The sequence below is a fragment of the Zingiber officinale genome, chromosome 4B, assembly GCF_018446385.1.
Source record: "Zingiber officinale cultivar Zhangliang chromosome 4B, Zo_v1.1, whole genome shotgun sequence".
Lineage (NCBI taxonomy): Eukaryota > Viridiplantae > Streptophyta > Magnoliopsida > Zingiberales > Zingiberaceae > Zingiber > Zingiber officinale.
In genome coordinates this window covers 129765178-129787462 of record NC_055993.1, presented here as the reverse complement: position 1 = coordinate 129787462, position 22285 = coordinate 129765178, and the positions used below count along the sequence as shown (strand labels likewise).

General features: G+C 39.5%; 3 protein-coding genes across 4 annotated transcripts; 1 reads left to right on the top strand and 2 right to left on the bottom strand.

Moving 5' to 3' along the window:
* Positions 1–2891: 2891 nt before the first annotated feature.
* LOC121976709 (transcription factor BIM2-like) lies at positions 2892–4103 on the top strand. Its single transcript, XM_042529005.1, has 3 exons — positions 2892–3319; positions 3406–3538; positions 3796–4103. Exons 1-3 carry the CDS (start codon positions 2907–2909, stop codon positions 3901–3903), a joined length of 654 nt encoding a protein of 217 aa, XP_042384939.1. The 5' UTR covers positions 2892–2906; the 3' UTR covers positions 3904–4103.
* Positions 4104–4801: 698 nt separating this feature from the next.
* On the bottom strand, positions 4802–6873 carry LOC121976708 (lycopene beta cyclase, chloroplastic/chromoplastic-like). 2 transcript variants are annotated; one of them, XM_042529002.1, is made up of 2 exons: positions 6755–6873; positions 4802–6422 (listed from the first exon to the last, which is right to left on the bottom strand). In XM_042529002.1, the coding sequence occupies exon 2, from the start codon at positions 6379–6381 to the stop codon at positions 4876–4878; it is 1506 nt and encodes a 501-aa protein (XP_042384936.1). In that variant the 5' UTR covers positions 6382–6422; positions 6755–6873; the 3' UTR covers positions 4802–4875. The 2 variants fall into 2 exon arrangements, with proteins under 2 accessions (XP_042384936.1, XP_042384937.1); XM_042529003.1 differs by having other exon boundaries at positions 4802–6526; positions 6755–6862.
* A 14237-nt stretch (positions 6874–21110) lies between these two features.
* Positions 21111–21783, bottom strand: LOC121978679. Its single transcript, XM_042530986.1, has 2 exons — positions 21681–21783; positions 21111–21553 (listed from the first exon to the last, which is right to left on the bottom strand). The coding sequence occupies exons 1-2, from the start codon at positions 21781–21783 to the stop codon at positions 21111–21113; spliced, it is 546 nt and encodes a 181-aa protein (XP_042386920.1).
* Between the last annotated feature and the right edge of the window lie 502 nt (positions 21784–22285).

Here is a 22285-nt window from a genome sequence, read left to right as displayed (position 1 = left end):
CGCCCGGCTGGATGAAATACCGGCCGAGCCTAAAGCACTTATCCTCATAAATCTATCTGTGTACGTGCAGCCAAATGACAGGTCGGTTGGGCTTAAGGCCTATAGCCTTATAAATCTTTCCATATATACCAAGCTAGATTAAAGGTCGGTCGGGTTCAAGGCAATTAACTTCATAAAGCTCTTCATACATGACCAACCATGAGGTCGTAGGAATTAAGAACCTTAGTTGTATACTTACTTCTGAATGGATCTTCAATACACACAGTTTATCAGATGGTTGTTTATGTGAATTTTAGCATGCTTAACGTATCATATGAATTTTTGACCAAATGTATAACAACATTCAATACATAACAAAGAAGTTCAATGCAAGGACAGGCATGAGGGTGGCCAGCCTTGTTAGCCAGCTGAGATATATTCAGCAGACAAGCAATAGATAACATTTTAACAATCTATCAGAATTATCGGGGAATATTCCTTTGAGACATCTTTCAGAGGTTATGTTGTTTCCCATTGGGCGACCGTTTATGATAACATATTCTTGTAACAACTTCATCAAAGGTCTAAGCCATAAATGACAAAAGAGATATATTTATGGGTAAATAAAAGATTCATCGGATACTCATTATAGAAAAAACTAACAAACTCATATACACGAGGTCACCTTATGATCACGAAGGTTATGCGCAGTAGTATATAAAGGGGGTCTTCTCCGTTGATGAGTACACATTTTACATCATCTAAACCTCATTCTCATGTGAGCACCTTTTTTTTGCTATTCCTCATTTTCTTCATCCGACACCGAACTAACTTGAGCGTCAGAGGGCCTTGCCTGGGTTCCCCTTCCCGGGTTTTTGGTCACGAACTCTTTGTTGGATCGTCGGCGTGTGTGCAGGATCACAAGAAGGCCTCATCAAGAAGAAAAAGTTTTGCTCTAGTCAACCATCCAGTCATTGCCACCAACGCGCCATCTTTTCAGCTTTCAGACAGGATCAAATTTGACATCATCTATGGGAATAACTATGTAAGAGGGAAGTCTGTAGTTGAGGGTGAGGTCGTAGGCCTCCATGAGGGTAAAATCGGAGGAGCATTGTGTGTACCACGCATTATCTTCAACCATGAAGGGGAAGAAGATGAGAAGAATGATGAGGGTGAAAACGGAGAAGCATTGTGTGTACCCTTAGGGTTTTACAAAAATTTTTTATAAGAGGTTATTAAAATCACCTATTTAGCAGAGCCGTCGAATTATGATAGTAAAAAGGCAGGTTGTATTTTCAACCGTTAGATGAAGAAGATAAAATGGTGGGTATAGGAAAAGGTGTATACTCATAATGACAAATATATACGTGACACCAATTAGAAACCAACAGTAGTAACTGATTTGACAGGTAGTCCTTTCAAAGCGTCGATGCTTTAGTTGAGGAAAACTTGGTTTTTTGTACAACTCTTTTTAAAGCACAGCTAGCCCTAAGCTCGCACAAGTTTTTACAACTCGCTCAAGATGACAATAAGTATAGTAACTTGGCTAGAATTGCGTTGGATTAATTCAAGACTTCGAGCAAAACTAATACCGATCAGGTTTTATTCTGACTGAGCCTAAACATCTCCACCTAAATATGTAATATTTATTGTGGTCTGTCTTGCCTTAAAGTCTAAGCCTGAGTGGAAGTAAACTCAAGCGAACTTAAGCCCGGTCGGCTACATGGGTTGTCGTACTTAGCTAGAGACGTTTTATACCTTATAATCCGTTTAGCCTTAAGGGTTGAACAAATTCCACTCCAAAGGGGGTCTGCGAAGATTGGTTTTCCCCTGATTAAATTTTTGTTTCGTCCTGTTCAGATTTTTGCTTGGCCGGATTTACTTTATCCTTAATATACATAGGTTAAGGAAGGAAAACATTAATTATTGAACTACTAAATTGTATAGTAAAGACAACTAAAATGAAAGTCAATCTATATTAATGGCAAATATTTATATCTTATTCATTAACTAAAACAACAAAAGAAAAATAAGAGCGCAAATTACAATAGGTTTGGAAATAAGCCGGGTGGATCACTCTGGATTATCCTTTTGCGATCCAAGAAAGTGGCAGGGGGATAAGAAGTTAGATAGTCACCTTCTTTTAATTGCTCCACTGCACCATCCCCTCCGTGTAAGAGTGCTTTGGAAAGAGAGTAGGAGATGGGTGCGTTAAACTCACATGTTAGAAAAAGGGATTTCTTCTTCATCTTGAACCTTTCGTCCTCCCTTGCCTAATAGGTCGCTAGGTCCGCCTGGGTAGTTGTCACTTCAATTTGAGCGCTCGCCAAATTTGAACACGCAGAATCACATTCGGCACGTTGCCTGATCTGAAAATACAAGCTACCAATCAATTTCCTTGTTGTCAGTCCTCTGCTTATCAAATGTAAGAGATATGATCTTAATGAAAACCAAAACAAGTAATCTGTAATGTTTACTTGCCAGATTGATTAATTTAATTTTATGCTGGTCATTTTATTCTTTGAAATTAGGAAAAGAAAAGAAAAGATTGTGGAAGTCTAGGAGTTATAGGCACACTAGTCAACATTGTAAGTGCTTGTGTAAAAGAACATACTATTTAGGTAGTTTGTTCAAATGCACATTTAATTTTTATGTATGGAAATGTCTCTAAGAATATTGTATTTAGAAACTAAATTGGAAACTGATGCGTGAAAGTTGATTTTTGGTTAACTGGGAACTAGAATTTGTTTGCTATCATATTGATCATTTTAGTTTCATATTTGAGCGAAATGCAACCAGGTTTAGTTTGAATGATAAGTTAAATCTGGGCAGTCTTCCTTTTTTAGCATACTAGCATATAGTCATTTGCAATGTGCGTTCTGCTCTTCTTTATCTTATGCTTTGCTTTTGTTGGTACATTTTGACTAATGACTTTTCTTGGCTACCAGAGCAACAATCAAGGAGGGTCTAGAGAGAGTATAACAGACCCTTCTAACCTTGCTAAAAATGGTCCTCAGTCTGGCCTCTTGTTTGCTGGAAAGTTTGTTGATAATACGAATCTGGGGGAACAAATATCTCTCTCGAACGTGCAGAATGTAGCAGAAGCTGATGTGAATCTTGTTCCAATGCAGTCAAACTATTATGCTTCTGTTGGTAGGGGATCTGATTTTATGCAGCCTCAAGAGAGATTAATTACAGACTCTGAAAACTTAGTATCTCATTCTCAATCTGAGTGGCAAGGTTCATCCTGCATGGCCGATTGCACTGTCGGCTGTGAAAATGATCAAGAATTGACCATAGATGAGGGCACAATTAACTTTTCTAGCATCTACTCCCAAGGGTGAGTCCTCATTCAAACCTTTAGTTTTTTTTTCCCTATTATGTTGCTAAACATGAAATAAGTGATCTTTATATTACCTGATGCAGTTTGTTGACTACGCTATCACAAGCGGTTGCTAGTTCAGGATTAGACCTGTCGCAAGCAAGCATTTCTGTACAGATTAATCTTGGTAGGCGTGCAATCAAAAGGCCTACCAACACTAATGTGTCCGATGGAAAGGTGTGAACTATTTATCTAATATTTTCCCCTTATCTTTCACTTAACTAGACGGTATGATCATCAATTGCAAACTTGGGATCAGTGCGATTAGAGAACTTATGTTGCCTAGGGTTATTCTTAGATGCAATCAGGTTTTCTAATGGCTACTTGCTTAAACTCATTGTCATACGAATCAAGTATTTACTGGATTTCAGAACTCTTGATGTCCATGCCCTGCTTAAATATGCAAGCTTAGTATTTTGCTACTTGTTTCTTAGGATCTGTCTGACCCGTCAATTATGAATCAAGCGATTGGGGTGCCCGGGCCAGGGAGCAACTTTTCAGAGTCCGAACAAACTAAGAGGCAAAAGGTAGACAACAGCTAATGCCTATTGTGCCTGTGATCTCCTGCCAAATGAACTGGTGGTGTATGAGCAATATTGTGTATTCTTTGTATTCTGCATCATATTTTGTGAGGTTTTCATGTAGTGGTCCTTGTTAACCGGCTAGCAGCACGAATTGTACTGATCAAGAAACACAATTGCTTTCCTCCTATGCTTAATTCGATTCATCTGTCTAGTTTAAAGTGTTGTTTATGCAGAAACTGATTGTTCCTTCACAAGCGTCTCAATGCTGAAGGCCTATTTACTTGCAAGGACAGCTACCAGGGCCAGGGAGGGATTAATGGAAGCGAGGGTGTAGGAGACGAAAATTGCGGGTTATTTGGAGAAAATTTATTAGAGAATAGGAATAAGAAAAGTATCAATCCTTTTCACTGGAGCAAGCAAAGAGCCTAAGTTTTCATTTCGATACCTTTATCTTTGGCATCAGAGAAGTACTTTCATCATTGGGCTGGATCCATGCACAAAGGTTTGACACAGAGGTAAGGCTATTGCTTGAATTGCTGCACTCCAGGACCTTCCTAACAGGCCCCTTGGTTGGATCAACAGACTTTGAATCCTTCAACTCGTACCTAAGTTTTCTTCCTACTCAGACTGACTCAAGCATTCAAGTACCATAAGCCAAGCCCACACCCGACACTGGTTTTGCAGGTTAGAAGACAGTCGAAGGTAACATCTTCGACTTAACAACTAACATACTCTGATAAAATTCACTAGTCATAGCAATCTGGTTTACCACCTTAGACATTCATCTGCTAACACTTTTTACATGGATCATTCTCACAAGTCTCTTGTCTTTGCTCCTTAGGTGTTTCTAGAGTCGAACTACAGAATCATCTCTTATTGGAAACTGAAAAATCCACAGAAGCAGTTGGAGGAACAATTTAACATGAAATGGCAAAGATAATCATTCATATTACAGATACAACATTGCAATTACATTGAATTGACTGCTAGCTATTTTCTATCCCGTGCCAAGTTATTAATCATATTCACAAGAGGGAGAGTACCTTTTGCCATGATTTCTAACCTAGAAGTATTTGAAGCATGGGAGAACAAAGCAAGCCCAAAGAACACAAGCTCTGGAAGAAACAATCTTGATGACAGAAATCCATGCCAGTAGTGAGGTTCCAAATCAAAAAATGCATCAAAAAATCTCCTTGTACCTTCCAAGTCGAGTTTAAGCAGGATATCCATGCCAAAGCAGAAAAACTCCCTCTGTCTTCTTCTTTCAATAGGCCAGAGGTTCTTCCAAACTTGCGATGATAGTTGATCGCCAGTGAGGCGGCGGTCAGAACCAAGGAACTGAACAATTGATTCCGCAACTATAGGAGCAGCAGCGAGTGTCCTAGCAACCATGTACCCAGTGGATGGATGAACCATACCTGCAGTTCCCCCTATTCCAATGACCCTTTGTGGGAGCACAGGTAGTGGACCGCCCATTGGAATCACACACCTCTCGTCCTCTTCAATGACTTTCACTTTTATGCCCAGGTGCCTCAATCTTGAGGCCATCCTCTCCTGTATGTCATGCATCTGCAGACCAGGACGGGCGACTAGTGAAGTTTCTTCCAGGAAAATTTTGTTTGGTGAGAAAGGCATGGCATACAGAAACGTCGGAATCTTGTCATTCTTATCTTTCAACTGTGAGCCCTCTTTGAGGTGTGAATCTCTCCAATCCATGAAAACCATCTTATCCACATCAAAAGGGTGTTCTTCGACTTCAGCAAGGATTCCGTAAGCCACCTGGTAACCTGGATTGTAAGGTTTATCATACTGGACTAGGCATCTGGAGAAACCAGTAGCATCAAGCACCACAGCTGCTTGAATTGTGACTCCATCATTGCAAATCAACAATGATTTGTTCTCTTCGTGGATGACCTTAATGACCTTAGCTTGATGAAACTGCACACCATTAGATATGCATCTCTGCATCATCTTCGACTTGAGTTGCTTGCGGTTCACCCGACCGTAAGGCCGACCGAGAGACTTCTTCTCCACTTCATCAACATAGACCACAGCACTAGACCAAGTGGCATCAAGACAATCAAGTAGATCCATAGCTTCAAACTCGTCCACCCAAACACCATAGTTATTCGGCCATATCAGCTTAGGTGATGGGTCGATAGAACAGACAGAAAGGCCTGCCTGAGACACCTGCTGGGCGACAGCTAGCCCCGCAGGACCTCCTCCAACTACAGCGAGGTCCAAGGTGAGATCTTTAGACGGGTCATAAAAAGGGAGATCGAATTCGAGAGTCTCTTTTTTGGTTTCTGGAACAAGTTCAAGGAGTGCACTGCTGCTAGCTTTAGCAAAACCCCATCTCCTGTGACCTTTCCTACTGAAGCTGCATATCAAGCTGTTCTGAAGCTTGTGTAAAGACGAGAGGCCATGCCTTCCGCCGACCCCATGACTGAGGTCTAGCAACTCAAGCCTGCTGTGAGTTCTAAGAAGCGCATCCATCGAAACAAGAGGTAAGCTCGTCCAATAGTACAACGCCGATCCTGTTTCCGAAGGCTCGTGTCAAGGAAATCTCAACACATACCTAGAAATAAATTTCTGGACGAGAAAAGAGCTAGAAAAAAACAACAACAATCCCAGAACATCTCTGATTTCGTTCCGAGAGGTCAGGAAAAACTCATCAGCTTCAAAAAAAAAAAAAAAAACAGGAGCAACAAACATCATAGATTCGCCAAACCCTAAGAATTAAATATGTAAGAGCAATTGCCATCTTCGGAAATCTACTAGAGTAGATTCCAAGATCTCGATGGGTTCTATCCAATGGCAAGAAAGGAGATTCGAGGAACTAAACGACTACGTAGCAGAAAATACTCACCGGAGGAAGCGATCGAAGCAGAAGAATCCCAAACGGCTCAGGGATTTGGAAGAAGGCGACTGGCGAACACCTTCGTGAGGCCAATAAATCTCGTCATATCGCCACTTGCCAAACGCACTCACTGATATAATCGCCTTGGAGTTTAACCACTTTTATCGTTTTCACCTCTTTAATTTGAAATATTTTCATCCATCCCCCGGAGTTTCCTGTCAACATACACCCTCTATTAACGTTAATTTGCCAGCAAGCGTACGAGATTCGAGAAGCAAGGCAATTGTCATTTAAAGATTTTTTTTTATTTAAATTTTGGTTAAAAAGCTCCAATAAAAATTCTCATGATAAACTGGAAATAGTAGTTGCAACTTGCAAGGGAAAGGAGATTAAACCCTTATTAACCGGCTTTGACCTTTTTTTTTTATAAAACAAAGTGTGAAATTTGAAAAATAGGAAAATTTCTAGGCCCGTGTGAAATTGTTCTCGTATTATTATTATTATTATTATTATTATATTGGCCGCCTAATGCACATCACGTGCGACACCAGGAAGAACAGGCGCGCAGCGATGAAACGTGTCCCACGTTGCTACGTTCTTCTCGGATGAGACAGACATAGGCGGCCGCACCTAACCGGTATTGAGAGGAGGATAATGGACCGGATTGTTTGTTGAGCGTGACGTGGCCCCGCGGAACGCAGCTTTAGTGCCGTGTTCGAGTTGCAGTGCTCACTTCTCACTTCTCACTTCTCACTTCTCACTTCATTTCATTTAATTCATGTAATTAAATATTGGACAAAAATTAGGAAGAAAAAAAATTAAAAGGATGATAATAGGGTGTAATCGTATCAAGTCGAATTGAATTTTTGAATGTTTGAACTTGACTTATTTATAATTGATCTGAACTTGAGTTTTATTTAACGAATATATTCATAGTTAATGAGCTTATTCGAACTTTTATCGAACTAAATGAGCTTAATAAATATAAATCATAAATTTAAATATCCATCAAAAACTAAATTATATATTTAGGAAAAATTATAATATTATTATTAAAATTTATAATTTTATTCTAATAAATAAATTTAATATATTTGTCTATATTTTTTATAAGTAGAGTGTAAAATCTATAAATTCAATATCAAAACTATTATTATTTTTATTTAAAAGTTATTTAATGAGCTTAATGAATGTGTTCACGAGCTAACGAGTTGAATATTGCGAAGCTTGAACTTCGTTTGCTTATCTTAACGAGCCTCATTAAATGAGTTCAAATAAACTTTTATCGAATCGAGTTTCGAATAACTCGCGAGCAGCCTGATTCATTTATATCCAAGATAGACCACATTATATATTTATTGCAAGAATATCATAATGCTATTTTAACTGCTACGACTACTTGTCCCAATATATATAAATTATTAAATATATATTATAATGTATACCACTTAATATAATATTATAATAACTATTTATTAAATTCTATACGGTATAATAAGTAGTTTTATGATTTTAATTCATTTAGAATAATTTTAATAAAGTTTAAATATTTTTTGCTAAATTGATAAAAACATATTAATATAATAGTATTAAATTTAAATTTTATTAAAATATTTATTTATTTTTAGTTATAATAACTATTGAGTAGATTCTACGTACTTATAAAAATTATTGAATAACTTCTACGAGCTATATTCTAAATTTTAAAATATCAAATTCTAAATAATGAAATAATTTAGTTTTTGATATTTTAACAGTTTCCAGTAATTTTTATGTGATATAATAATTACCAATTATCTTCTACACGTAAAATCTTAATCCCAATCTTAATTTCTAAATAGTAGCTACATAATACTTTCTGCACATTATAATCATAACTATTATAATAACTCTAAAAGTAAAAACTAATATTGTAATAACCACTCCATAGTTACTACAATAATACTACATAAAAGATATTTTAGAAATACAATATCTAATGGGTGTCGTTTTGACTTTTTTTTGTTTTGTTTTTGTTTGAAAGAGTGTTTTTTTATGATTTATATATTTTGAATGACTCTTTTGAATTTTGCCCTTAAATATTAACAACAGATTGTTATAAAATGTAATAAAAAGGTATTTAAATGTAGGTATATATCTTCTATTTGCTTTATACATATAATTAAAATTTTAATATATAAAGTATTATTTATATTATATTTTAATATTTAGATGATATTTAAATAAAAGATGACAAAACGATGAAACAAATTAATATGGTAGTTAGCTATTTATATTTTGTGTATATATAGATCTGTATTGACATAAATAAAATATTAAATGCAACAATCGTCGTTTTGCGCGGCTAAGTGAGACGAACTCAATAAAGAAATAAAAAAAATGTCTGTTTACTATTTATTATTTTATATTTATTATCTTAATTTCTAAATAAATTCTCTGAAAAAAATACACGTTGCCATAGTGGGTAGAGCCGTCGGGGTCTACTCACAGGGACGAAGCCAGGATAGCCCGTCAAAAATCAAGGGCCGGGCCAATATCATGAAGGGGTGATCTGAAATTATCTAAAATTTTATCTCCGTATAACTTTCAAAACACACGTTGTATAAATCCTCTTTCCCCAAAAAAAACAAAAAAACAAATGAGACAAATTAAATAACTCAACCTGGTGTATCTCAAAATTTATTCAACTAAAAATTAATATAACACAATCTTATATGAATATCAGAAACGGTGTAAATAAATTTTTAAATACTCGAATGTAACTAATTAAATTAAAGAATTTAAGATATCTGACCAATAATTACATCATCGGCTCCGAAAAAATTCACATTCTAACGCAAAAAATAACATAAACTGAAAAAGAAAAAAATAAGATCATCGGATGTACAGTGCCTGGTATGAGACTATGAGCGAGCTCATTCATTAAGACTCTCCGTCTCCTCATTACATGTACCATATGGATCTAGTAAGTCTAACGACTCAGTAAGTTTAAATATTTTATAACAAAAAATAAACATTTAAAATTTAAACGACTCAGTAAATATTTTATAGTAAGTCTAATGACTCAGTATGTTTTTAAATATATATTTTTAAGAAAAATACTTTAAACATTTAAAATTTAAATTTTGCTGACACTTGGTCCCATGGACCTTCAAATTTTAATAAAATAATATCAAACATTAATTTTCAACATCAACTTTAAACATCAGAATATTTAAGTGAGTTCATATCATTGAATGTGACTCCTTTACTTCAATCTTTGTTCGTTTGGCTAAACGTTTACTTTAGTACAAGGTTTGGTAGTGTTTATCGGTATCGTTTAAACTTAATTCCTTTACCATAGTATTAGATTTGGTAATGTTCACCTGTATCTTCTAAGCTAGATTTCACAATCCTTTTTCCTCTAATTTAGTAAGGATTCCAGTATCCTTTAAGTTGGACTCCTTACCTGTCAAGTAACCACAAACAATTCACATTTACTTTAAAAAAATAATTTTACTTTTCATATATAAAAATCATTATTGCAAGAAAATTATAATTTTATTTCCTTTCTCTATGTTTTAAAATGAAATACTAGCGACTCACATTAAATAAATTAAAGGTGCTTAGACATAGAAAAAAAATTCAAAGATGTTACTCGCCTTCCTCAATTATTCAAAATAAAACTCAGACTCTCTTCCATCCACCTCTAGACGTTCCCATATAAGTCTGAACCTTCAACCCCTCAATTTAGGACTTAAAACTCAACTCGAGACCCACATACTGACACCTCAAGTTGTTGTCTTCAAATTGATCCAACTCCTCTCATCTCCAACTGTAACTTCTAAACATGATCGATAGCAAATCTTCATTTGAATCTCTTCCCAACCCTTGACTCAACCATCAACTCGACCATTAACTCATGGTCACACCATTGGACCGAACCTCCCCCTCCAATAAACAACGCCCACACAACCCCAACAACGACCCACTCGTCTCGCCCAACCCTCCATCCAATGCAACCCTCCTCCTCTCCTACTCCATCCCTTATTCCTTGCCACAACCACACTTCTTCAACCACTCAAACATCCCTACAATGTCCCTAGGGAAACAAAAACTCTCAATTATTTCCAGCATCAAATTTTTAATTAAAAATTGATAAAACTTTGTTATGATCCTAAGTCAGCAGCAAGCTCTCGGTTCTTCCCAGCATCAGAATTTCAATCAAAAATCGATAAAAACTTCATCAAATCATCGCTCCAACAACCCTAAGGCAGCAACAAGCTTTTAGTTCTTCCCAGTTGATATGGGTTGTAATAAGTGGATCCAGGATTGACCTTATAATCAAAGTCCAGGTGACATGACAGTCAAAGTTAAGGTGACATGACAGTAAAAGTCAGGATAGGAGTATACTTCCTAGTTAGCTTCGTGGTTTGTCCGGCATCAAGGCTCTCGGGCCTAGCTTGATCGAATAACAAATCGTGCGGGAGAGAGCCGATCGGTTAGAATAAAAGCCGGTTGGACCTAAAGCACTTAGCATTATAACTCTCCATTTGCGCCCGGTTGGATGAAATATCGGTCGAACCTAAAGCACTTACCCTCATAAATCTCTATGTATGATCGACTGGATGAAAGACTAGCCGGGCCTAAAGCACTTATCATCATAACTCTCCATGTGCACTCGACCAGATGAAATACCGACCTAACTTAAAGCACTTGTCCTCATAAATCTCTATGTGCGCCCGGCAGGATGAAAGACCAGCCAGGCCTAAAGCACTTAGTATTATAAATCTCCATGTGCGCCCGACCGGATGAAATACCAGCTGGGTCTAAAGCACTTGACCTCATGCATCTATATGTGCGCCCGGCTGGATGAAATACCGGCCGAGCCTAAAGCACTTATCCTCATAAATCTATCTGTGTACGTGCAGCCAAATGACAGGTCGGTTGGGCTTAAGGCCTATAGCCTTATAAATCTTTCCATATATACCAAGCTAGATTAAAGGTCGGTCGGGTTCAAGGCAATTAACTTCATAAAGCTCTTCATACATGACCAACCATGAGGTCAGCCGGAATTAAGAACCTTAGTTGTATACTTACTTCTGAATGGATCTTCAATACACACAGTTTATCAGATGGTTGTTTATGTGAATTTTAGCATGCTTAACGTATCATATGAATTTTTGACCAAATGTATAACAACATTCAATACATAACAAAGAAGTTCAATGCAAGGACAGGCATGAGGGTGGCCAGCCTTGTTAGCCAGCTGAGATATATTCAGCAGACAAGCAATAGATAACATTTTAACAATCTATCAGAATTATCGGGGAATATTCCTTTGAGACATCTTTCAGAGGTTATGTTGTTTCCCATTGGGCGACCGTTTATGATAACATATTCTTGTAACAACTTCATCAAAGGTCTAAGCCATAAATGACAAAAGAGATATATTTATGGGTAAATAAAAGATTCATCGGATACTCATTATAGAAAAAACTAACAAACTCATATACACGAGGTCACCTTATGATCACGAAGGTTATGCGAAGTAGTATATAAAGGGGGGGGGGGTCTTCTCCGTTGACAGAGTACACATTTTACATCATCTAAACCTCATTCTCATGTGAGCACCTTTTTTTTGCTATTCCTCATTTTCTTCATCCGACACCGAACTAACTTGAGCGTCAGAGGGCCTTGCCTGGGTTCCCCTTCCCGGGTTTTTGGTCACGAACTCTTTGTTGGATCGTCGGCGTGTGTGCGGGATCACAAGAAGGCCTCATCAAGAAGAAAAAAGTTTTGCTCTAGTCAACCATCCAGTCATTGCCACCAACGCGCCATCTTTTCAGCTTTCAGACAGGATCAAATTTGACATCATCTATGGGAATAACTATGTAAGAGGGAAGTCTGTAGTTGAGGGTGAGGTCGTAGGCCTCCATGAGGGTAAAATCGGAGGAGCATTGTGTGTACCACGCATTATCTTCAACCATGAAGGGGAAGAAGATGAGAAGAATGATGAGGGTGAAAACGGAGAAGCATTGTGTGTACCCTTAGGGTTTTACAAAAATTTTTTATAAGAGGTTATTAAAATCACCTATTTAGCAGAGCCGTCGAATTATGATAGTAAAAAGGCAGGTTGTATTTTCAACCGTTAGATGAAGAAGATAAAATGGTGGGTATAGGAAAAGGTGTATACTCATAATGACAAATATATACGTGACACCAATTAGAAACCAACAGTAGTAACTGATTTGACAGGTAGTCCTTTCAAAGCGTCGATGCTTTAGTTGAGGAAAACTTGGTTTTTTGTACAACTCTTTTTAAAGCACAGCTAGCCCTAAGCTCGCACAAGTTTTTACAACTCGCTCAAGATGACAATAAGTATAGTAACTTGGCTAGAATTGCGTTGGATTAATTCAAGACTTCGAGCAAAACTAATACCGATCAGGTTTTATTCTGACTGAGCCTAAACATCTCCACCTAAATATGTAATATTTATTGTGGTCTGTCTTGCCTTAAAGTCTAAGCCCGAGTGGAAGTAAACTCAAGCGAACTTAAGCCCGGTCGGCTACATGGGTTGTCGTACTTAGCTAGAGACGTTTTATACCTTATAATCCGTTTAGCCTTAAGGGTTGAACAAATTCCACTCCAAAGGGGGTCTGCGAAGATTGGTTTTCCCCTGATTAAATTTTTGTTTCGTCCTGTTCAGATTTTTGCTTGGCCGGATTTACTTTATCCTTAATATACATAGGTTAAGGAAGGAAAACATTAATTATTGAACTACTAAATTGTATAGTAAAGACAACTAAAATGAAAGTCAATCTATATTAATGGCAAATATTTATATCTTATTCATTAACTAAAACAACAAAAGAAAAATAAGAGCGCAAATTACAATAGGTTTGGAAATAAGCCGGGTGGATCACTCTGGATTATCCTTTTGCGATCCAAGAAAGTGGCAGGGGGATAAGAAGTTAGATAGTCACCTTCTTTTAATTGCTCCACTGCACCATCCCCTCCGTGTAAGAGTGCTTTGGAAAGAGAGTAGGAGATGGGTGCGTTAAACTCACATGTTAGAAAAAGGGATTTCTTCTTCATCTTGAACCTTTCGTCCTCCCTTGCCTAATAGGTCGCTAGGTCCGCCTGGGTAGTTGTCACTTCAATTTGAGCGCTCGCCAAATTTGAACACAGAGAATCACATTCGGCACGTTGAGCTATCAGCTCAGACTCTTTAGCGGCTAGCTTGGCACTGTGCGTAACTCGTAACTCCTGCAGTTGAGCGGACAATTGTGAAATCTTTGCAGTTTACTTGTCCAACTCTATTTTCATTTTCGCCCAAAGAGTTGTTTCTGATTGGAGTTGGGCCTCGAAGTTGTCCAGAGCGATTTTCAGCTTGGTCACTTTCTCAAGTTTAATTTTGGCTAGCTTTTGAGCCTCTTGGAGCTAAACATCTAACTCCTTTATCCGTCTAGAATCACGAGTGGTGACTGCCTCAGAAGCTTGTTGCTTCAATAAGTCATTTTCTCGGGCCTGGGTATACAATTATTGGGTCACACCCATACTCATCGCCCGACGCTTAAAGATAAGCATTAGTGTGAGCATTCAATATGGGTATAAAATAATAAAATAAATCATATTACTTTGGTTTGTTCATAGGAATGCTCGTCTGCCAAGTCCATAAGTGAGAGCTCACTGAGTTGATTTCCAACATTCGCCCATACATTTGTTAAACGACCCTCTAGCATTTTTGAGACGACAAATAAAGAGGTGGTTGTCGAAACAATCGCGTCCTAGGCAGATGGTAGAACAAAAGTGATCAGCGATTGATAAGGTCAATTCAGTGTAATAATAGGGGGTCTTTGCCTGAGGAGATACAAAAAATGTGGGCGATGAGAAGCTGCTTGGTTGAGAAAGGGCCTCCTATGTTGGGTTGGTTCATTGGGTTGGACTGACAAAGGGACGACCAGATAAGGTTCGTTCGGAAGATTGCGCCTCTTCCCAGATGGGTTCTTCTTGGGCTGACGATGGAGGCAAAGAGGGTGTTTCCAAAAAGGAAGCTCACCTCTTAGGAGATGGCGCAACGATTAGTTTACGCCCTTTGCATTTTTTCTTTAGGGAAACATCCTTCTCTAAAGGTAAATCTTCAGGTATGGGAAGTAAATCCGGAGGCAGCTCTCCAGAAGAAGCGGCAGCGCCAGACTTAGTTGCGTGAATCTCAGAGGCCCCACAGGAAGGGGCAGCCAAGGGCAGGCCTCGTTCAACCAACAATTCTTGCTTCTTGAGGTGGAGCTCTTCGGTGGATAGGTCAATGGCTTTATTACCCAAGGATTTTAAAATAACATCCACTGTATAGAATAAAAAATATCTTAGTTAGCAATAATGCAAGGATTAAATTACTAAAACTTACCAAAAGAGTAGGATAGTTTCTTTTGGATGGAGCTTAAACCAAACAGATACAGAAAATTTTCATGTGGCCACTTATGGATTTTAAAACATTGGTTGCTCAACTTGGGGAGGTAGGAAACATAACTTGGATCTTGCTTGAACTTTCTAGGATCAGGAAGAGGAGTGATGCGGATATGTCCCTGGGCCCAAAGGTAATTAGGGAGAAGAAGAGCGACCTTTTGGTCATTTCACGTGAAGAATTTTTAGGGATTATGAGAAGAGGCACTGTTCATGGGTTGAAGAGGGGATTTGGTTCATGTTTTGTTCCGCCGCCAAGAAGGGGGCTTTCTTCCTCTCACACTCCTCACCGGCGCCGACGCCAATCATCGGTTGCTCCCCTCCTCTTCTCCTCTATCTCCTTTCCTCCGGCCTCTTCACACTAGCACCACCACCAGGAGGAGGAAGTGGGGTTTTCTATCGCCGCCCTCGCAACAACGCAGGCTGGGGCCACCTCGCCGCATCCCCTCTCATCAGCGGCACACAGGCAGCTTCTCTCGCCGGAAGCCTCCTCCGACGTTGGCTTCCTTGCGCTTGGCCACCGCAGTGTAGAAGCGCATGCAGATGTTACCCTCTCCGCCTCCGGCGCCGGTCGCGCTCAATGTCGGCAACCCCTCGCCCTCACGCACGAGGGCTCTTTGCCACAGCAGCTCTTTTCTCCTCGCGATCGCTGTCTACGAGCTCTGTCATTGATCACACCTCTTCTCGCCCTCACCGCCGTTACCATTGTTCCCAGTGCTAGTCCAGCAGATATCGCTGCCTCTGTGAGCGTTGTCGCCCTCGCCAGCCGCCGCCATCCTCAGTGCCGCCTCTAGTGGCTGCCGCCGAGTCCAGCAGCCACCACCGCCACCTCTAGTGGTCGTTGCCACCCTCCGATGTCACCTCCAGCGATAACCACCGGTCGACCCATGACCTTTGTAGGTGGCACAACGTCGTCACCGCAGTTGGCACCCCTATTGCCAAATCCAATCGTCCAGCGCCACTGCCACATTCATGGCCTTTGTTCAACCCTCAATCCACACTGTCATACACTTCGGATGCCGATTCGATATTCGATCTATGTCGACGTACGATTTTGGCGATGATCCGACTTTTGAGCCACCGTTGATCCGGCCTTTGGGCTACTACTATTGCACTTTACCTTTGTGATCTATGTTCTGCCCTGTGTGTTGTGTTCTGGCCACCGAGCCGCTGTATTTTTTATCGATATTATGATTGTAAGTTACTGGTATTATCCAGCCTGTGTGCCATGTCCTGACCTACGAGCCGTTGTGGTATTCTGGCTCAGGAGCTATTGTCATATTTTGACTGACATACTGCCTCTTGGATCCATGCTGCATCAAATTCCATGTCGTCGCCCCCATATCCGGCTCCTCAGCTGCCTCACATTCGTCTACTCTTCAGGGCCGCGATGACTCGATCAACATCGCGACCAACTCACCGATCCATCCGAGGGTGCCCCCCGGGGTCAGGGTATGTCATTGTACTCATGCATCCTGTATTTATTTCATTGTTCTACTATTATTCGGTTGCTTATATATTCATGGAACCTGCCTCGAGCTTTGGGGTACCAGAGATCAGGGTAATCCGGTCGCTGGCTGCAAGTACTATTGACCAGAGGACTTCTGACGACTTGGTCAACACAGAAGACAACTCACCATCCGGGTCATGGAGATGTGGTCAACATTCTAGACACATCATTCCGGTAGTTCTATCTTCTCAGATTCCCGACAAGATCAAGGAGGAAAGGAAAATTATCACTCGATGGACCAAGTAGCAGGATCAGGCATTTCCATGAAGATGAAATGAGATTTCCAGCCTTTGTTTGAGGACGACATGTCCTCAAAGAAGACCACCTTTGGTTGAGACTGGAAAAGAAAAGCTCCAGGTTCTGATTTCTTGGGATAGGAAAAGAGATAGGGATTTCAGGTGTTGGTCCATTGCGACCGGTAAGAGGAGGGTGAATTGTCCTGCACAAATAAACAACAAGTACCTTTCTCAACTGGATCGGGCTTTAAAACAATTACACACTTTGAACACAATATAATGAAATAAAGCAAGTACGATACAATCAATTTACTTGGTTGACAATTAGAGGATTGCTACTCTAAGGAAAATAAACTCACTATGAAGATCTCCTTCTCAAACAAAGCGTCGGAGGCGGAGAAGCCTCATATATGAAAGTAATGCTCAGAAATGAAAAGCAGAAAGTGATTTGAAGTACAGAGTGTGTTGTATTGAACTACTGAGATGAAGGCTATATTTATAGCCCTGCTCTGAGCGCCTAGAAGGTTTTCGTGCGCCTAGATGTGGATAATTTTATTCACGTCGTAACGGATCACAACAGTTCGATCTGGATAAAACCTCTTTAGTTTGGGCGCTTGGAATAACTTCAGGCACTCGAATCCTTGTTGACTTTTATCCACAACGTCACCAAGTCGAGGCGCCCTTGGGTTGCCCTGGGGGTCCGACAGCTTAGACCAAGACCGGGCACCTGGACGGTCCGGGCACCCGGATCAGTCAGCTTCAGCTGACTGGTCCGACAACTTCTTCGATAGCTTGGGTGATTTCGGACATCCAGAATTGGGCCGACCCGAACCTATCTTCTGATTTTCTTGAGTAATCTTCCACTTTGGCTTCTCATCTCTCGGAAAAGTCGCACGCTTCCTTCTCGTCCGCTAGCGTACTCTTCCGTAGCATCTCGTTCCTCAGACGCACCAATCTCGTCGACTCTCTCCCGTGTCATCCTTCTCACTTGCTGCATCTTTCGCTCGACTTCTTATGCTCCTTTGTTCTTGCACACTTAGACACAAGGTATCAAAAGACAACATGACCAAACTTGACTCGATTGATCACATCAAAAGCTACTACAGGGTACTTACAACAGGGAGTAGGAGGGATGCTAAATGAATGGAATAACATAACATCCCACACATATATCGAAAGGTGTTCGGGACAAACTATTGTAACGGGATACGGAAGTATTGATTTACTGCCAACAAAAAGGGATGGACAGGAAAGCGGAGACCGACTGCTAGCTAGTCAGAAAAGAAAGTGATATGGTTAAGTGGAGGGTGATGGGGAGGATCATCTGGAGACGAAGGGTGATACGATAACTATTGGGAATGACATACCTTGACTATAGGAAATCTTTATCAGAATCGTTAATACTAGAACTGGTGAAGGTATATTAGGGGACGAAAGATTCTTGAGCTATAAGAAAATGTAAGAGAAGTGAAAATGAATTACTTACTGGATCACTTAAGGTGTGAGAGAAGAAAAGATTGGGAAGAAGGTTCATCAGAAAAGAAATCGACGGAGATAAAGTGCGAAGTACTAGGAATGTCGATCGCTTAGGGTTTTTATAAAGAATAGTTTAATTGTAGTCGTTTGATCAAAATGGCATGTGCTTAAATAGTCGTTGATTTGCAAGGAAAGGTGTGCCATAGAGTTGCACGAAGTAGTGTGCGTCAGCGGCTTCTTTAAGAAACATGAAGTGATGTCACGTGGCGTTTACCCATAAATAGACATTTATAATGGACATGACAATCAAATTATTTCGCTACTAGAGTGTCTTTCATCACGCCCTTGGTACTTTTTCCTTCTAAATGGTTAGCTACCAACACATATTTTTTGAAAAAACCGCTAAGTGCTTGGGTCGTAAAGAATAGCATGATTAGTGAGATGACCTGTAGATAAAAAGGACGAGTGCGTGAAAGTAGGACTTAGGCCTAGTCAGTCGCTTACGTCTCCTTCGATTAGACTTGAAGGGGAGGTTATGATATAAGTTGTAATAAGTTGACCCAGGATCTGACCTGACAGTCAAATTTCAAGTGACATGATAGTCAAAATCAAGGTGACATGGTAGTAAAAGTCAGGATCAGAGTATACTTCTTGGTTAGCTTCGTAGTTTGTCTGACATCAAGGCTCTTTAACCTAGCTCGATTGAATAACAAGTCTTATGGGAGAGGGCCGATCAGTTAGAATAAAGGTCGGCTGGGCCTAAAACACTTAGCATCATAACTCTCCATGTGCGCTTGACCGGATAAAATACCGACCAGGTCTAAAGCACTTATCCTCATAAATCTCTATGTGTGTCCGGCTGGATGAAAGACTAGATGGGCCTAAAGCACTTAGCATCATAACTCTCCATGTGTGCTCGGTCGGGTGAAATACCGAGTAGGTCTCTAAAGCACTTGTCCTCATAAATCTCTATATGCGCTCGGCTAGATGAAAGACTGGCCGGGCCTAAAGCATTTAACATCATAACTCTCCATGTGCCCCCGACCGGATGAAATATTGACCGAACCTAAAGCACTTGACCTCATGATCTATATGTGCACCCGACCGGATGAATACTGGTCAGGCCTAAAGCACTTGTCCTCATAAATCTATCTGTGTACGTTCAAGCAAATGACAGGTCAGCTGGGCTCAAGGCTTGTAGGCTTGTAGGCTTATAAATCTTTCCATATATATCGAGCTAGATTAAAGGTCGGTCGGGTTTGAGGCAGTTAATTTCATAAAGATCTTCATGAACAACCGACCATGAGGTTGACCAGAATTAAGAACCTTAGTTGCATACTTACTTCTGAATGGATCTTCAGTACACACAGTTTATCAGATGGTTTTCTATGTGGATTTCTAGCATACTTAACGTATCATATGAATTTCTAATTAGATTTATGACAACATTCAATACATAACAAAGCAGCTCAATGTAAGGACAGGCATAAGGGTGGTCAGCCTTTTTAGTCGACCGAGATATATTCAGTAGACAAACAACAAATAATATTTTAACAACCTGACAGAATTATCGGGAAATATTCCTTTGGGACCTCCTTTAGAGGTTATTTTATTTCCCATTGGGCTACCATTTATGACACCATATTTTTGTAACGGTTTCATCAAAGGCCTAAGCTATAAACGATAAAAGGTACTCATTATCTATGGGTAGATAAAAGATTCCTCGGATACTCATTACAAAAAAATAACAAACTCATACAGACAAGGCCACCTCATGATCACGGAGGTTATAAGAGGTGGTATATAATGGGGGATCCTCTTCGTTGACAAAGTATACATTTTACAACATATGAATCTCATTCTCGTGCGAGCACCTTTTTATGTTGTTCCTCATTTTCTTCATCCAACACTGGACTAACACTAGCGTCGAAGGGCCCTTCCAGGGATCCCTTTCCCTAATTTTTGGTCACTAACCCTTTGTTGGGTCGTTGACGTGTGTGCAGGATCGCAAGGATGCCTCATCAAGAAGGAAAAAGCCTTGCTTCGGTCAACCATCTAGTCATCGTCACCAGCACGCCATGATCTCTTCAGCTTTCAGATAGAATCACCAGTATCAGAATTTTAATAAAAAATTGATAAAAACTTCATCAAATCATCATTCCAATGACCCTAAGGCAACATCAAGTTTATGAAATTCCAACATTTAAATTTTCGAATAAAAAGTGTGTGGAACTTCACCAAAACGTTGTAATGATTGAAAAATATACTCATTATCAATAAATCATATATCAAGTATCAAAACATCCATATTATGACCCATATAGTGCAAAAATAAATGTTAGAAATTTTGTCTTAGCGTTTTAATGTGCGAAAAATCGAGCGAGGTGTAGGGGACGACGGGAGATGATCCGACCACTTTCTCCTTCAATTTCTCAAACTATTGGGATATTTACTCGGGGATTTCCTAAGGATGAAGGTGGCGTCACAAAGGTTGAAGAAAAAACCCTAGAATTCCTTCACTCCACTAAGGAATTATCTGTTTGATGCAAATTGGGTCAGACCGTTAATGCATTAGTTTAACATTAATTATATAAATTACACAACTCACATTTTATTTAGTTTTATTATCATTATTTTTTTTATTTTTTTAATACTATAATTCCTCTCTCCTTAAATGAATTTTGTCCTTGAAATTTAAAACTTAACGAATAGTTCTGGGTCCCCTCATGTTTGACTCAGTTTCCCAAGTGGCCTCCTTGTCGAAGTGATTTAGCCATTTGATTTTGACCATCTTGATTGTCTTGTTCCATAACTTCCTCTCTTGTCTACCTAAGATCTGAATAGGCTTCTCCTCATAGGATAAGTTTGGTATAAGTTGCAATGACTCATAACTCAGTACATGCGAAGGGTTCGACACGTACTTTCTCAGTATCGACACATAGAACACATTGTGTACCTCTGCAAGATTCGGCAGTATCACCACTCTGTATGTCAATATTCCCACTCTATCTAGGATCTTCAATGACCCAATGAACCTCAGACTGAGCTTGCCCTTCCTCCCAAATTGCATAACATCCTTCATTGGTGCTATCTTCATGAAGACATGGTCACCAATTGCAAACTCGAGGTCTCTCCTCATTTTATCTGTAGTGTAGAACTTCAACAAAATGTTGCAATGATTGAAAGACGTACTCGTTATCAATAAATCATGCATCAAACATCAAAACATCCATATTATGACCCATATAATGCCAAAATAAATATTAGAAACCTTGCCTTAATGTTTTAGCGTGTGAAAAATCGAGCGAGGTGTAGGGGATGGTGGGAGACGATCTGACCACTTTCTCCTTCAATTTCTCAAACTTTTGGGACATTTTCTCTGGGGTTTCCTAAGGATGAACGTGGTGACACAAAGGTTGAAGAAAAGAAACCCTAGATTTCCTTCTCGCTCCCTCCTTAAATAGCATGCTAAGAAATTATCTATTTAATGCAAATTATGCAAATTGGGTCTGACCCGTTAATGTATTAGTTAAAACATTAATTACATAAATTACACCACCTGCATGCATTTTATTTATTTTATCATTTATTTATTTTAATGCTACAATTCCTCCCCCCTAAATTAAATTCATTCTTGAAATTTAAAATTTACCGAACAACTCTGGGTAATGACTCCTGATGTCAGACTCAATTTCCTAAGTGGCCTCCTCGTCAGAGTGATTCAGCCATTTGACTTTGACTATCATGATCATCTTGTTCCATAGCTTCTTCTCTTGTTTGCCTAAGATTTGCGTAGGCTTCTCCTCGTAGAACAAGTTTGGTGTAAGCTGCAATGACTCGTAACTCAGTACATGAGAAGGGTTCGACATGTATACC

What these genes read in the sequence shown, in the direction of transcription:
- LOC121976708 (XM_042529002.1), bottom strand. Translation starts at nt 6,381, where the DNA reads ATGGATGCGCTTCTTAGAACTCACAGCAGGCTTGAGTTGCTAGACCTC.
- LOC121976709 (XM_042529005.1), top strand. Translation starts at nt 2,907, where the DNA reads ATGACTTTTCTTGGCTACCAGAGCAACAATCAAGGAGGGTCTAGAGAG. An exon ending in TCTAGCATCTACTCCCAAGG is followed by an intron (nt 3,320 to 3,405) that starts GTGAGTCCTCAT and finishes TACCTGATGCAG; the next exon opens with TTTGTTGACTACGCTATCAC. An exon ending in CTAATGTGTCCGATGGAAAG is followed by an intron (nt 3,539 to 3,795) that starts GTGTGAACTATT and finishes CTTGTTTCTTAG; the next exon opens with GATCTGTCTGACCCGTCAAT.
- LOC121978679 (XM_042530986.1), bottom strand. Translation starts at nt 21,783, where the DNA reads ATGTCCCAAAAGTTTGAGAAATTGAAGGAGAAAGTGGTCAGATCGTCT. An exon ending in CGCTAAAACATTAAGGCAAG is followed by an intron (nt 21,554 to 21,680) that starts GTTTCTAATATT and finishes TCTACACTACAG; the next exon opens with ATAAAATGAGGAGAGACCTC.